Below are 15,202 nucleotides of genomic sequence, written 5' to 3'. Positions count from 1 at the left end.
AAGCAACTGTGCAGCATTCCAGGCTGTTGGAAAACAGTCCTTCTGCTTTAATGGGCCTGAGATCTGACCATATGTATTTGTTGGCTGTAATGGGATTGTTCAGCCAAATGCTGATTTTCATCACTCTTGAGATGCACATGAGATGTTGGAGTTAGAAGGCCAAAGCAGGGACGCTCACAGGTGGGGATGGGGAGCTGCTTTCCACAAAGCCACACAACAAAAAAGTTAACAGTGTGTTTTTTATATGACAAAAATTTGCATGAATAATGTAGCATTTGGCTACATTAAAACAGCCATCTCACATTTTCACTACCATCGTGTTCCCATCTCCATCAGAAACTTAGTGTCTTCTGGTTGGATTCCATTCCTCACAGAGTAAGAACCCTGGGAGAGGAGTTGTCTTTGTCAATTTTCTAAGTTGCTTGGTCATTGACCACTGGGGGGTTTTTGTAAGTGCTGTAGTTTCTCACACAATTTTTAAAAAGTAAACAAAAAAAAATCCCATTACGTTAATAGTTTAGTAAACAACTAAAATGGGAATGCTTGTTTTCCTCTTGCATTCTTTCCTCTCTCTGCTGCTGTAAATATATTCCCCTCTTCCCAGCACCAGGCATGGAAGAAGGACCATAAGTGACAATCACATCGTCTAAAAACATTATATTTCACACCACATTCTCTTTCTTTCTTTATAGTTATTACAATTACAACATGGTTGGTATTGTTATATTTTGCTATGAGATTTTGCTATGAACTGTATCAACTGATCCTGTTGCAGTTGAACTCTACCATTCCTTAAATTAGCAGTTCTCCAAAAGAGAAAAGTCCTGAAATCCCTGAATATCCCCAGTAGCAGTTTTGTGGCACCACATGGATCCTGTACCCAAGCAGAAGTAATTATCCCCTATAACTAATATTGATGGAGAGACACTCACCACAACAATTGCATGGTTTTTGTAATAACATAAAGGTTTATGCTTTACTTTACTTGTGGGTTATGTTCAGAAAAGTGTTTAAAACAGTTCAGAAATAGTTAAGCACTGTGGCTTCTCCGAGTCCATCAATTCAATGACTTGAATATGACTTATATTTAGTGTCTTTTTAGCTCTTCTGGGAGTTACTGGAACAGAATCATTTAAATTATGTGTGATGTATTAATTTCATAAATCATGTCTACAACTTTTGAAATTATTTTTTATAAGACGCTTTTTTTTGTATCTCATGTTGCAACTCTAATAAGAGATTTCACTGTGTACCTGGTGCTAAAGTTAACTTATCAACAGAAAAAAGAATGTGATTATGTAGCTTTGAGGACTGAGTGTAAACAGTGCACATGCTGCTGTGCATGCCAGTGTGTATATACAGGTTAAGTTCAAGATCTCTTATATTTTCTTACCACATTCAAGTCCATGTAGTCTGACAACACTCTAAAAGTTATTCCTGTGTTTTTTCTTCGGTGCAATTTAAGTAGTCTTTTTTGGACTGTGTTTGGAATCAGCTTGTTTATTTGAAAGTTATAAAAACAGCAGCAATGTAAACACAGAGTAAGTGAGATGATGACAACACAGAGGACAGTCTGAGCATATATGATGAGCCACGGGGTGAAATAATTGCTAGAAGTGTTAATTAAGATGAGAACAGGCAGTGTTAATGAAAAATAAAGGCTGATCAGTACCTTAGTTGTCACAGTCAGGCTGATTTAAGCACTTTCAGAGCCATTGAGCTGAAAACATTTTTAGAGCATAATACAATGGAGGGGTCATTGTATCAGACTGAACATTTTGCAGAACAGCACTATTAGGAGATCTGTGATAACCAGGTGGCAGACTGGATTAACAGGGTAGACTCACACCCAAAGCTCTCCTAGGCCAGGAACAAAACTGCCTGTGGGTTGTGGGTGCACAGGACAATGTCTGACACACTCCCATGAACAACCTTTTGTAACTCAAAGTCAGAAAAAAATCCAAGAATGCAACAGGAGAGAGTTTCTCAAGTCGTATCTAGAATGCTGAGAGAGGATTTAGTTTTAATTAGATTAGTGTTTTTCTTTCTCAAGTGGCATTTCTCTTCCTGTTTATATTTTCCAGTGGATTCTGTTTTTGCTGTCTGTAAGGTGAATTTGCTGAGAATGTGTCTGTGTTCCAAAAGTTTATTTTGCTGTCTGCCAGCACTGCCAAAGGGAACATGCACCCATGTGCTGGCTTTAGAGATTACCTTGAGTAACAGCACGTGGAATTAAGATGCTGCTTTTATTAACAGTTAATATGTAAGACTTTTCAACACTGGGCATTTTAGTGTCATGACGATAAAATAATGAATTTATTTTTTTTTTTTATGTACAGACTTCTCTTTTACCAACATTTAGACTCTCCCTACATTTGAGAACTGTGGTTTTTCACTTGACCCAAATTATCATCAGTTCTAGAAGCTGGGACATGCAGATCCCTGCAAAAATCCCAGCTGGGAACAGCTCCTGGTGTTCCAAACCTGAGTGATGCAGATGCTGACAAGAATACTGAACAAAGTCATTTTAGGAATATTTTTCTCTCCCATTTATATGCATTTCTATAGCAACAAAAATTATTACTAGGAAGGTGTTTAGCATATTTTTGTAAATTTTTAGTGTGATTTATATGCTGTATCATTAAAGATTCAATATCGTCTGAAGAGTCAGCTTGCAAAAAAGGTAAACTTTATTTATCAACAATGATTCATAAATTACTTGTGTATGTAGATTGATACAGAAGATATCTGGCCAAATACTGTATTTGCTGAAAAATTTAAATTTGGAATTATTAGAACTATTTGCCAATTAAGACAAATTTGGTTTAGATCACCTTTTTTTTAGCAAGGTAAAATTTGCTGCATTCTTCTTTCAGTATATTTCTTCAGGCTAGAAAAGTTTTGCTTAGCAGTTTTTTGTAATTTAATTTTTAGGGATTTTGAAAAATGCTGAAATAAAAATGAGAATTTTCATTGTGTCCGAGTTCCTGCTCTTGACTGAAAAATAATAGCCTTTCATTTCACTAGGAAAAAACTTAGCATTATCTAAAATAATGAATTTCAGACTTAGGAGATTTCTGTGGTGATCTCCAGCTAAACATGGAACTGAAATAGTTTTTCTACAACTCTGACTACCTGATTCATACAGTAGCTAAAATAATTAATACAGTAACTGAAATATTGTGGTCTTACACACAAATAGCAGGATAAAATTCTACTCTTGTCTCACTTTTGTTTCACAGTGTAATGATTTTGAGCTTCGATTTCCCCCAGTATTTTATGTTGTCTTCCCAAGTGATTTTAACAATGGCAGATATTCACTATCTGTAAGTAACCAGTGAAAAATCACTTGCTTCATTACACTTCTGGGCCCTTAAATATCTTCTTTCATCTATGTAATTCCCTCTCCTCATTGCCTCAGCAGTGTGACTCAATCAGCCATGTGTTATCTTTCCCAGATCCTTTTCTGGGCAGAGCTGGAGTGCACAGGAATGCAGTTTGACAAACACATTGTGTCTGAAATCCTTTGTTGGGAGAAGTGGAGAGAAAGAGATTATAAAATGCCTCAAAACCTTCACTAAGGCCATTCCCAGGTTTCTTGTGTCTGTTCAGCCAAACAAAACGTTCATACCTCACTTTGATGTGTAGGATGGTATTATGGCTTATAGGATGTATTGTGTCTCACAATAGCATCTGTTGTCCAGGCTGCAAAGTTTACAAAGAATAACTTATTTTGTGTTTTGGCAAGTTTTAAGACTTATCAAGGACAACACAGAGGGGAATTCAGAAGTAATAAATATATCTGCTGTCTATAATGTGGGTTGTTACAGGTGATGAGGTTTAAGATCCTGATATCTTCTGTAGGACTGGTGATGTGTGTTTTTCATTCCTCTGCTGATATAAACCTTTCAGAGGTAAAACTGAGGAGAGAAAAAACTTCTTGAAGCTGTTAACTTCTGACAACCTGAGGGAATCTCTGGCTTTCTGTAGCATTTCCTCCTCAGAAATTTGTACAAAAAACTCCCATTTGCTTACAGTAGATTTAAGCTGAACATTTTACACTGGAGTTATTTTGAAAAATTAGCCTAGAATAGATAGGAGTAGGTGTTGCAAAGTGTCAAGTGCCTTCTTGAGTCCACACTGATGTTGCTCACACCAGTGTTTTGGGGAATAAATGCTGGTTTTGGGCAGCAAGCTGAGTTACACTGTGAATTCTCTGTCGGTGTACTCTGAGAGAATTTGTCTCTCCTTTCCACTCAGATATCCAAGGGGAAGTCTGGGAAGGCTTTGTAATGCAAATGTGGCTAACCTTCGTTCCCACAAGGAATGTTAGATGCTGACCCATAAGAGCTGAGTTCAAGATTTCTGTGAATATGTGGGGTTTGAATTAACACAGCAGTGAAAGGCTCTAAGAGCATAAGGTGCATTCAGTATCTAAATCACTTACATGGTTTAGAAAGCTAAAATTGGCACTGTGATGGTTCAAAGAAAGCTGATTTACACTGTTCCCTGGCACAAACATTACCAGGAATCCACCCACGGCACTTGGATATTTGTGTGTTTTGTTTCATAGAGTCAAAGGGAAAAGTGGTGGTAGGTTTGTTGGAGGTGACAGATAATTGAGGTGCATAACAAACAGCAGAAAAGAAACAGATCCACTTAGTTATAGTATTTGATGGATTTTGTGTGTTAGAAAATATAAACCATGTTAACAGGCAAATAAAAATGCACCAGGCAGTAACAGCCATTAAATTTATACAAGGAAAAAAATGACAGTGAGTTCAGTTGTTGAACTCTGATAATCACCAGTGGGACATTGCTGGAGTATCCTTTAAATCCATGACATTTTCATGGAAGATTAAAATATAGATACAGAATAAGTAAGTCACAAGTTCTGAGTTTCCACGTGCAACAGAGACACCCTATAGTCCACAGCAGTATTTGCCCAGGAGGAAGTTTGACTTGTATTACACTGTTTTGTTGATTATAAATCTCTTTTCAACTCTGTCCTCTTGTCTCGTGGAACAAGCAAAATGAAAGTTAAAGTTGCTGGAGGACTGGGGATGTATAATCATTTTGTAATTTTACTTCAATACTAATAATTTCCATTTTTCTCTCTCTTTTTTTTTTTTATTCCCAGAGGGTATGAACTGTATGAACAAAGATCATGGGTGTGCACACATCTGCCGGGAGACGCCCAAAGGTGGGGTTGCCTGTGAATGTAGGCCTGGCTTTGAGCTTGCCAAAAACCAGAAGGACTGCAAATGTAGGTAGATGAAGATTAAATTTCAAATGCCCCAAAAATGTCTTGTTTTCTTCGTTGTTGTTGTGTTCCAGAAGGAGTTAACTTTGTTTTGGCCAGAGATGATTTGTAATGTTAGCAGTGTGGGATTTTTGCTGTGGAAGGGGTATTTGGGGATGGATAAAAGGGATTGAATGATGGAATGTTGAAATCTTGACAGTGGCTCTCTTGACAAAATAGTAACAATTTTTCTACCTCCTTATGAAAGCAGAAAAGTGAAGGATCAGTTTAATGGAGACTTTCCTTGTAAAACAACACAAACAAAGCATAGTGGGTTCTGGCTTGCAATATTTGGGAAGACCATAGTGACAGATGCATTGATAACTCTACTAATGGATTTAATGATAAAGCCACCAGACTATCAAATTAAGAGTGTGAATTCCTCTTTTTGGAAGGATGGAAATGATTGCTCTAATCCTGATTCCACTGCACACAGTCTAGCTTTCCTTTTATTACATATGATACATGCAGCTGTATCATGTGTACTCTTCTTCAAAGAAAAGCCCCCAGTGACATATTCTTGAAGCTGGGATGCTGAAGATACAGATCTTCATTAGCACACAAAATTAGAAATCTCCCTGTTCAGGTTGAAATAATTGACCTCAGCATCATTACCTGAAAACTTCAGGATTGAGTCTTTCTGGTGGCTTCAGTGAGTGTTAGATCTGACTCCAGTAGCTTCTTGGTAGCTTTGTGAGAGACCAAAAAAGAAGGAAGTTTAATGAAACAACGTGAAAAATGTTTGGTGCTTTGCACAGGGCCAGTATTTTTGAGGCAGTCTTTCTTACACTTCTGGTTTTGTCTTCCTGAGATCTCCACTGTATAAGCATGGGGAGATGCTATCAGTTCCCAAGTACAAAGTCAAAAGAATCACCTTTGATTATCACCAAGGAATGCCACAGGATATCATACAGCCTGATTTCTGCAGGGTATTAAGAGGTTACACAGGGCCAAAGGCAAAAGCACAGAGAAAAATTGCATTTATGGTAATTTCCATTCCCAGTGTTTATCAGAAGAACATTGCGTGCTGGTAATTGCAGTGCAGCATCAGCTACATTGGTGAAGTGGGAGAGGATGTTTATTTATGCTGTTTGTTATTTGTTTCCTCAAACTGTGTATTCTTTAGGAATTTCAGTATCCCTTTTCATACTGAGATGGTGGCAGGAGTATGAAAGCCTTTTCCAGAACATTATTTCTAAATGCCTCAAGGTTTAATAGAGTGAAAAACCTCGATTTATTCTGTGCCCCTGTGGTGTTCACATTGTAGCTGGAAGTATAATGAACTTCTGCTGGAAGTATAATGAACTTCTGCTGACAGACCTCTGAGTGAGGATGTTGAGTTTTTCAAGGCTGCAGACCTTACTTTGGAGTGCACCAGCCCCTAAACCCACAACACATTCTGCAGGCATGTTGCAGAGTTTCATTTAAAACAACTACTTCTGGCCCTCACGAACACAAAATAGCCACATAGCCTGGGACAATAATTGTGAGATTACAGCAGGCTCTTTATAAAGCTCTGAAACCAAATACTGACTTTTAAAAAAACTTTTTCACAGCTGACCATTTCAGCAGGATTGGCTTAAACCCTGAGCTGGAGTTTTGCAAGTGACAAGATTGTCATTAAATTCTAATTACATAATCAGCATCTGATCATTTATCACCTCATGCTGATAAGGAAGGCACTCTTGGTGTCTTGCTTTATTCACTGTACATGATGGTCAGTGCTCATTGAACAGGCTTGTGTTCAACATCCTCCTCTCCATAATTTAGTGTCATGCCTCTCCTGCTGCACAGCATTTAAACCCTACTGTGAACCTGAAATTTTTAATTTCCTCGTGGGTTTTCCCATGATACTCATTAGTGTAATATCAAAGTGCTTTGTAGGCGTTGGCAGTGTGTTTTCAGAACATTCTTGTCAAGTTACAAAGTGCTGCTTTGCCTGTCTTACAGAGGGGAAATGAATATAAAGATGGTGATGTCAAAGCCATTTAGGAGTGATAGGAGATGAACAAGAAACACACAGAACCCAGCTCAGCATTTACAGCACTGTGATGTGATCCCAGCCGAGCTCCTGGTGGCTCCAGCTGTAGCTGCAAATGCCATGGAGAAGGGAATATAGTATCAGTAACCTGGACTAGAAGGGATCCAGGTGACTTGCCAAGCCCTAAGTAGGAATTCCACGGCGAAGGCAGAAGTAGATCAGAGTTTTTAGGGCTCTGTCTGAACAAGACCATTCTTTCTTGACAGTCCATCTCTGATTCTCACTCTGCAGCAAATGGGAAAAGATGCCCAGCTGTTTCCACAGCCCTGACCTTCCCCAGCTTCCCTGTGCACTGAATGACACAGGAGTGTTTTCTGCATTTGTCAGTAAGGAGAGAGATCATGATAAAAGGGATCTGTGGACAGGAAGTCTGGGATTTTGCAGCTTCTGAGTGCTTAAGATTGCAGCCTTAGTGGTTTCTTGGTGTAAATTTGAAGGATGCCATTTTTCAGTTGCCCAGCGTGCTGAGAAAACAGTGGGACTAAAGGGGCCTCAAGAGGTCATCCAGAAAAACACCAAGATCCATACATAATTCCTCAGATGAGCTGCATCCTTTAGATCCAAAACTTCAGTAAACTTCAGCTTCTGGTAGTTTACTGATATTTCTGTAAAAACTGCTTTAATGGCTTTATTAGAAGAATATTATGTTTTGTCAATGATTCTCATAGATACTTGCTGGCAGCAGAAAGAAGAGACTTCAGAGTAGTGAATTTGGTTCCAGATTATATTGAGAAAATATGAGAATTTACCTCCTCTTTTTGCATCTATGTCCGTGAGAGATTTTAGGATCCTGCTCCTGAGCATGATTGCATTAGAAATTTTTGATAAACTGAAGATTTCCCCCCCCCAAATATGAGCAAACCAGGACATTTTGTGTTCATCTCTTTATTAGCTGGAAGTTGAAAAAGTAAGAGGAAACCTACAGCAGATACATGCCTGCAAGTTGCAACCTAAAAGAGTTATAAACAAGTAAAAGACCTTCAGAATGTTAAAAATCTAAAGCTATACTAGAATAAATAATGTAAGCAATGTTGCATGCACAGCTCAATCACATAAAAAAGAGACGCCCATATATTAAGGTAAATTATGTATTTAATGGCCAATTTAGTTAAAAAGCAGTGCAGTTTTTAATTTATCTGGAATTACAATGTTTGAATTGTTGCAGAGATCCATTCTACAAAACCATAAGACCTGGCTTGTGACAAATTCTGTGGCATCTGAGCCATAGGGATATCTCTCAGGGCAAGATCAGGACATTGTTGTCCTGGGGGATTTTTTTAGTTACTGGGTACTAAATGCTGGATTTAATAATTGGCCACATGTTTTCAAATACTCCTTGTCATGGGCATGTGAGATGGAAGAAACAAAAAAAAAAAAAGGATTCTCTGAAACCTCAGAGAAGCACTGAAAACAGGATTTAGGGTGTAGAGTGAGAATTCTGGTATTTTCTGTCTTCTGGGGAGTTTAACCATCAATATCATTATCTAGTGGAATATGTACATTAATCCAGACAGTTGTTTCTTGTCTTTCATCATCAAAATGTCATTTCTAGACTAGTCCATATATATTTCTATGGATGTAGGCTCTGGTGTCTAAAGCAATGGTGCTACTCTGGTTTTAAATCTGCTATGTGGGAATAAATATGTCTGAGTTCTAACAGATAGGTGTATATTCTCCTTTGGTTTAAAAAAAAATACTATTTTCCATCTCTTTTATTGTGACATGATTTATAATATTTTAAGGTGATGTGTGTCTGTCAGAATTTACCATTTTGCCTCTTTTTGTTTGCCTCTTGGATTTCATAGACTCTGAATGTGCACACAACCCTTTGCATGGCTGCAGAGTCCAGATTAATCAGAAATAATTTTTAAAAAGAACACTTTGGGAATTCTCAGTAACACTGCTTTAATTCTTTCTGACAAAAATGGAGTAGATCTGGATGTCCATTTGCTTTTAAATAATTACGATTTTCTTCCTCTAAGCAAGAGAAACTTCTCACCGTGTCACTGCCACGGAATTAGGGCTGGAAGAAAATCGAAATGACATATTTTACAACCACTGGATTTTGTACCAATTTCACCTGCAGGGCTGTCAAGCTCCAGAATTTTGGCTCAAGTTGCTTAAAATAAATAAATAAATAAATTGTAGTCTAGACAGAAATTCAAATCCTTCAAAAACGTGATTTACTAATGTTTGTAGGAGACAGGAAAAGGAACTGACCTACGTCTGTGTTCCCTGACTGGGTAGAACAGGACCCAGTAACTTTAATATACAGGGAAACTATAAAAGAAGTGTGTGATTCTGCAGGGTTTACTATAAATGCCATCAGTCTGGATTTTTTTTCACAGACAAATATAGTAAGGAAAAGTTCCTCATATTTACATCAGATATTTTCATCCCTGCCAGCAGAGGCTTTCAGCAGGGAATGCCAAAAATAACCACTGCAGTCAAGTTTTTTAAAATATGGGCTTTGTTGCTGATTGCACTTTAAAAATCTCAGTAAAAATACTGAAATGTATTCAAACTTCTGGCATAAACAAGACCCTTAAGTTAATTTGTGATGGCATAGAAACATGGAATGAACCTCCATATAGTCCTAGAGGCACATGGGGTCAGGCAGGAGGGGAGGAAAGGTAGAGGAAAATCACTTTACCTTGGATTAGCACAAATCAAAGATGGGAGGTTCAAGAACAGAGAATTGACATAAAATTTTGTTTGGTTTGCATCAAAAATAGAAGCTAAAATGCTGCTGTGTAATGAAGGGAAAGAAATGTTGCAGAATTATTTGTTTCAGGTGGTTTGTTTGGGGTTTTTTCCACAAAAATAAATGACTAGTTAACCTGTAAAAGTGGAAGAGGAGAAAGAATGCCTGAAGGTGGCTGTTGCTTAGGGGGATTTTTTAATGTAATTCCTTGGAAGTTTAGGATTCTTACAACTTGGGGTATGTGAGTTCAGTTCCCTCCTCTGTCTGGTGGGACTGAACCCACAATTCCCATTTCCCAGTCTAGTGCACAAACTGTCAAGCTCCAGTAAGGGAACGTGGATCAGGCTGCTCTCCACCTTTCGCACTGGCATTCCTTGCAATTGGATAGATATTCCTGGAAAGTGAGGTGGGAATCCAGGCAGGCTCTCTCAGAGATTGTTCTTAGCCCTGGGCACCGAGGCTGTTCCCTCTGTCCCTGAACAGCACAAGGATTTTATTCCCACTGTTCAGTGGGAAGGACCAGGGATGCACCCGTAGTGGCCTCAGGTCTGTGCTCACCTGAGAGGTGGACAATTCCTGTTGGAATCTTTGCCGGACTTCAAGGACTGAAGTTGTAAGCTCGTAGTTCCCACACTGGCAGGAGGCTTGAACGGGAATTCTGTTGGGTGTGCTGTGGTGGGTCTCCCTCAGTTGCTTTTCTTAGAACTGTTCCATTTTAAGCTCAGTATTTCAGTGGTTACTGAGAGCTCATCACTGAGGTGCTCACACTAGAGGGGGGAAATCTCACTTCTAGGCACTGTGACTGAAAATTCCGGTCTACTCCATTTTCAGGAGGTGGGATTAAAGCAGGGTCACTGAGTTCAGTGGGAAAACAGATGAGCTCAGCCCTCTTGCATTAGATAGAACCTCAGTGTAGAGACAGATACATGATTTTCAAACCCTGTTAACCATTATCTTGGTTTTAGTGTATCTTGCAAGTTGCTTCTCTAAATTTTCTTAAGCTAGAAGGAAAATTCTGCTAAGACCAATGTGAGGAAGTTCCTTCTGAAAGCAGGAGTCAGCATTTAAATTACTGTAACATTTCAAAACAAGGAGATGAAGGGGGAGCAAACGAGAGATGCTGTCTGTAGACTTGAAAATATACATGTGTATTGGACATGAATTTTAGGAAGAGGTGGAACTGGGTACCCACCCCTACTAAAATTATTAATACAGATAGACTGGGGAAAATATAGCACATGCTGTGATTTTTCTCTCTCCACTGCATGGATTGAGGTTAGGACAGGAGACAGACATAAGGGAGGGGGGCAAAAAGCAGAAGAAGCACAAAATAACTGCAAACACAAAATGTTATGTTGCCTCATGTCTTGGTATGTTACTGCTCTTCCGTGTTCCACAAGGCCCTCCAGACTAATTGGTTTCATTGTCGTTTTATTTATATATACATATATACACATTCATTTGGGGCTTAACTAGTAACCTGTAACTATGGGAATGGAGGCTGCCAGCACACCTGTGATGACACAGATACTGGGCCTGTGTGTGGTTGTCACCAGAAGTACGCCCTGCACTCCGACGGCCGAACCTGCATCGGTAAGTCCTGCTCTGCAGCGCTTTTATTTTGTGCTCCTCACAGAATACTCATGTCTACACCTGTGTGTGTGTGTGTATATGAGTGGGTGTGGGTGTGTTTGTACCTCACAGGGGTTCAGCACCACTGCTGAGAGAAGTTCCTGCTGTGGCTGAGGTCACACAGTGCTGAGAGAGAAGCATTTTGTGCGTGTTCTGTCAAAACGTGTGTTAATGAAGTATCCCCTTTGTTACTCACGTGCAGCTTTTGTTTCTCTTCATAACTCTATTAATTGTGCGAGTTAAAAGGTGTAGAACGTAATTTTTGAAGTCAAAAGGTGTAGAACATAATGTTTTAAGTAAAAAGGTGTAGAACATAATTTCCAATGAAAGTTCAGCGCTTCCCTTCGCTTCCATGAGTCAAGACTTCCTTGCACAAAGCAAGGTTAGGAAAACGATCTTCTTTTCTAAGCTGTTATCAGGGAAAATTAGTCATCAGGATGTGCCTTCTTCCCTGTTGTATGATTTATGATTGTAAAAATTATAATACCTGTAGTGAGTAAGTTTTCATTCAGAATATCATTAGGAAAAAAGCTGTTCAAGAGATGGAGCATCTGGGGAGATGCCGTGCAAGCATTTATGGTTAGAAAATGTATTATTTGCTTAATGTCATTTCTTTCCACTCTGCTTTAAAAGAAAAAAAAAAAAAGAAAATAAAAAAAGGATATTTTTGCATAGTGCAAGTTAACATTTGAAAATTCTTGGTGACGGATCAGAGTCTAAAATCCATAATGGTTTTCCCACTGGTGAGGGCTTTGAGAGCAGGTTTTATTGAATGGATAATTGATCTTCTGTTTATTATCGTTCACTAATACCCTTGGATTGATGTTTTATTTTGTCCAGCATGTAAAAAATGATTTGAAAAACTGTGTACACTGCACCTGTTTTTTACTTTTTTTTCCCCATTTTTGTAATGTAATACATACAACTCCATGTTACATTCCTTGGTCTTGTGATGTAAGTCACATATTACTGCCTGTGCTGATTTTCGTCCCTCTAAATAGTTCTTTCTCTTAGAACACTTTTAATTTTTTTATTTCTTTTTTTTTTTTACATTTTTATTCCTGCTTTCTGGTGATGGTTCCTGATTGCCTGTCTTGTCTGATAACTGACGTTTATTAATTATTTACAGAGAAAAAAAAAAAAAGGCAAAACAAAACAAAAACTCAAACAAAAGCCTCTATTGCAGCCTGATCCCATCTAGAACTTGTTAAAAACAAAACAAAACAACTTCTTGTTACCACTCAACCATGTAGTGTTGCCACAAACAAAACCTGCCAGCCTCCTCCTCCTCCTCACCTCAGTGATTCCAGTGTTTGCTGTCTTCAGTGGTGTATATTTTCCAGGCATCACTGCAAGAATGCAAACTTCTGCAATGCCAGATAAATACTTGTTGACCCTTTGTCTAACATATTTTGTCTTCGTTTGCTTGACTTAACCTTTTATCTTTTTTTTTTTACGTTTGCTGCATGTGAAAGTCCCCACTTGCATTTTTCGTTTTAGTTTTCCTAATCAGCATTTCCCTCTTCCTAGAAATCATTTTATTTACCCAGCTGCTGCTTCTCCATCGCTCTCCTGTATCAGAAATCTTTAATTTTATTTCACCTACTGATCATCTCTTCCCACACTTGTGACTGTTTCTGTGTATTTCTAACGAAGCATAACCCAAGTCCTCATCATGCTGTATGAAACTCTTACATGTAGGATATCAGAGACCACCTTGTCAAATGATCTTTGATGCCATCTTCTTGCTCACTGCATGCTTCTAAAATTACTAAACCCTCTTCTTGCAACATCTTTCCTAGCATTGAATGTTTAGCTAGTAGTGTTTCATAGACAAGCAGGCAACCAGCACTGCCCAAATTGATCTTTTTTTGTGTTTGTTTGGTTTGTTGTTTGTTTATTTTTTTGGTGTTGTTTTTTGTTTAATTTGCATGCTGGTGTTTGGTTTCTCCTTCTCTGATGTGTCAGTGTGTACAAGACTATGGTGCATCCATCACCGGACTCTTCTTGCTCTCTCTGTCTGTCTTAGTCTTAGTCTTAGTCTTAGTCTTAGTCTTCTGCCTGCCACCTTCAGATCTTGGTGCCACCATCAGCCTGAACCACAGTTTGGTAGTTTGTTTAACTAGCCTTCCTGAATTTTAATTTTCATCACTAACACCTCTCTGGGGCACTCATGGTTAGCTGTCTTCTTCTCCAGTAGGAATCCAGCTTCCTGTGTGTCGTTAATTACTTCACAGTCGACCATTCTCCCTTCTCACCCTCTTCCTTCCTCCTCTCCCTGAACACCCTGTAATTTTTTCCTGGGGTCTCAAAGGGAATTAACTCTCTAACGGGGATTTAGTGCTTTCATGCCTTGCTTCTTGGCTTTGGCTGTGCCATGCCAAGAAACTGTCTTAGGCAGCGGAAAATTGGGCTTGTGATTAACCAACTGCTCCATGTTTGTCCCTTACTTGTGTTTTAGAGAAGGATGAGGCTGCAATTGAGAGTTCTGAGTACAATGCCACGTCAGTAGCTGATGTGGACAAGCGGGTGAAACGGCGGCTACTTATGGGTAACACTTTTCTTCCACTTCCTTTGTTGTGCTCTCACTTTTGTCTGTATGTGTGTGGGGGGGAGGTTCTCTTTTGGTCTCATTTGGTTTTGGTCTCCTTTGGTTTTGGTTTGGCTTGCTGTTTTTTTGTTGTTTGTTTTTTTTAACCCGACTTCATCTGTGTGGAAAGGTCACCGATTTTGTTAAGTTCTCATCTGTTGTACAACTTCATTTCTTGTTTTTAAACTTCCTTTTTTTTTTTTCTAACGCTGCAGCTTTTAATGTTCAGTTTCCTCTGCATAGAAAGAAGCTTTTGCCATTAACCTTACTTACCTTTTGCAAGCTACTTTTTTACGTGTGGTTTGTGTGTTTGTGTGTATGTGTTGCCGTAGGATTCCTGAAAAACCTCCTGTTGCAGACCTGCCTGTTGACTTAAAAGTCAATGATGATGATGACGATATAAACCAATGTTCTATTACATATGTGGCGTTAAATGAACAACTGTATTTGCCTAATTAAAATTTCCTGTGCTTTTGATTGAAGTGTAAATATTATGACTGGAAATTCATTTATTTCCTTTGCGCAGCTGTTTCAGTAACCAGTGAAAGATCTTTCCCTAGTGACTAGTGAGCTTCTAGTATGTTCTTCTTTCAAGACTGAAGCATGGCTTGTTCCTCTGTGTTGTTGGAGCCCGAGAGTGGAAGGGAATACGAAGTGCACTGAACAATGAGGATAATTCTTTAGCTTCTGCTCCCGGTTAACCCATTGCACACCCTCGTGCTTGTCTTCTTCATGTTCCATTTATGGAACAGTGAGAACAGCCTTTTGGGAACAGAGAGGGGAGAGTGGCTGGACCTCTGCCAGACCCTTTCTGTGTGACATAGAACACAGAGCCAGCAGTTTGGGGGTTTTCAGGTGGTTTATTTCTCTGTCTTTTCCAGTCTGATGCCCTGCTCACCACATACAGTTATTTCCACTAGGTTTTAAACATAG

General features: G+C 38.9%; 1 protein-coding gene across 3 annotated transcripts in view; it reads left to right on the top strand.

The window, feature by feature from the left end:
- The window catches only part of SCUBE1 (signal peptide, CUB domain and EGF like domain containing 1), a 175,454-nt gene that overhangs the window by 83,022 nt on the left and 77,230 nt on the right, over nucleotides 1-15,202 (top strand). For 2 of the 3 annotated variants that reach the window (XM_039382978.1, XM_027730169.2), the window contains exons 5-7: nucleotides 5,141-5,266; nucleotides 11,524-11,640; nucleotides 14,141-14,230. In XM_039382978.1, the coding sequence (XP_039238912.1) occupies nucleotides 5,141-5,266; nucleotides 11,524-11,640; nucleotides 14,141-14,230 (333 nt within the window). The remainder of the gene's footprint in view (nucleotides 1-5,140; nucleotides 5,267-11,523; nucleotides 11,641-14,140; nucleotides 14,231-15,202) is intronic. The other variant, XM_027730171.2, reaches the window with a different exon arrangement.

This window comes from Pipra filicauda, unplaced genomic scaffold, assembly GCF_003945595.2.
Source record: "Pipra filicauda isolate LSUMZ 115617 unplaced genomic scaffold, ASM394559v2 scaffold292_size926685_pilon, whole genome shotgun sequence".
Lineage (NCBI taxonomy): Eukaryota > Metazoa > Chordata > Aves > Passeriformes > Pipridae > Pipra > Pipra filicauda.
This window is presented reverse-complemented; position numbering and strand designations above follow the sequence as displayed.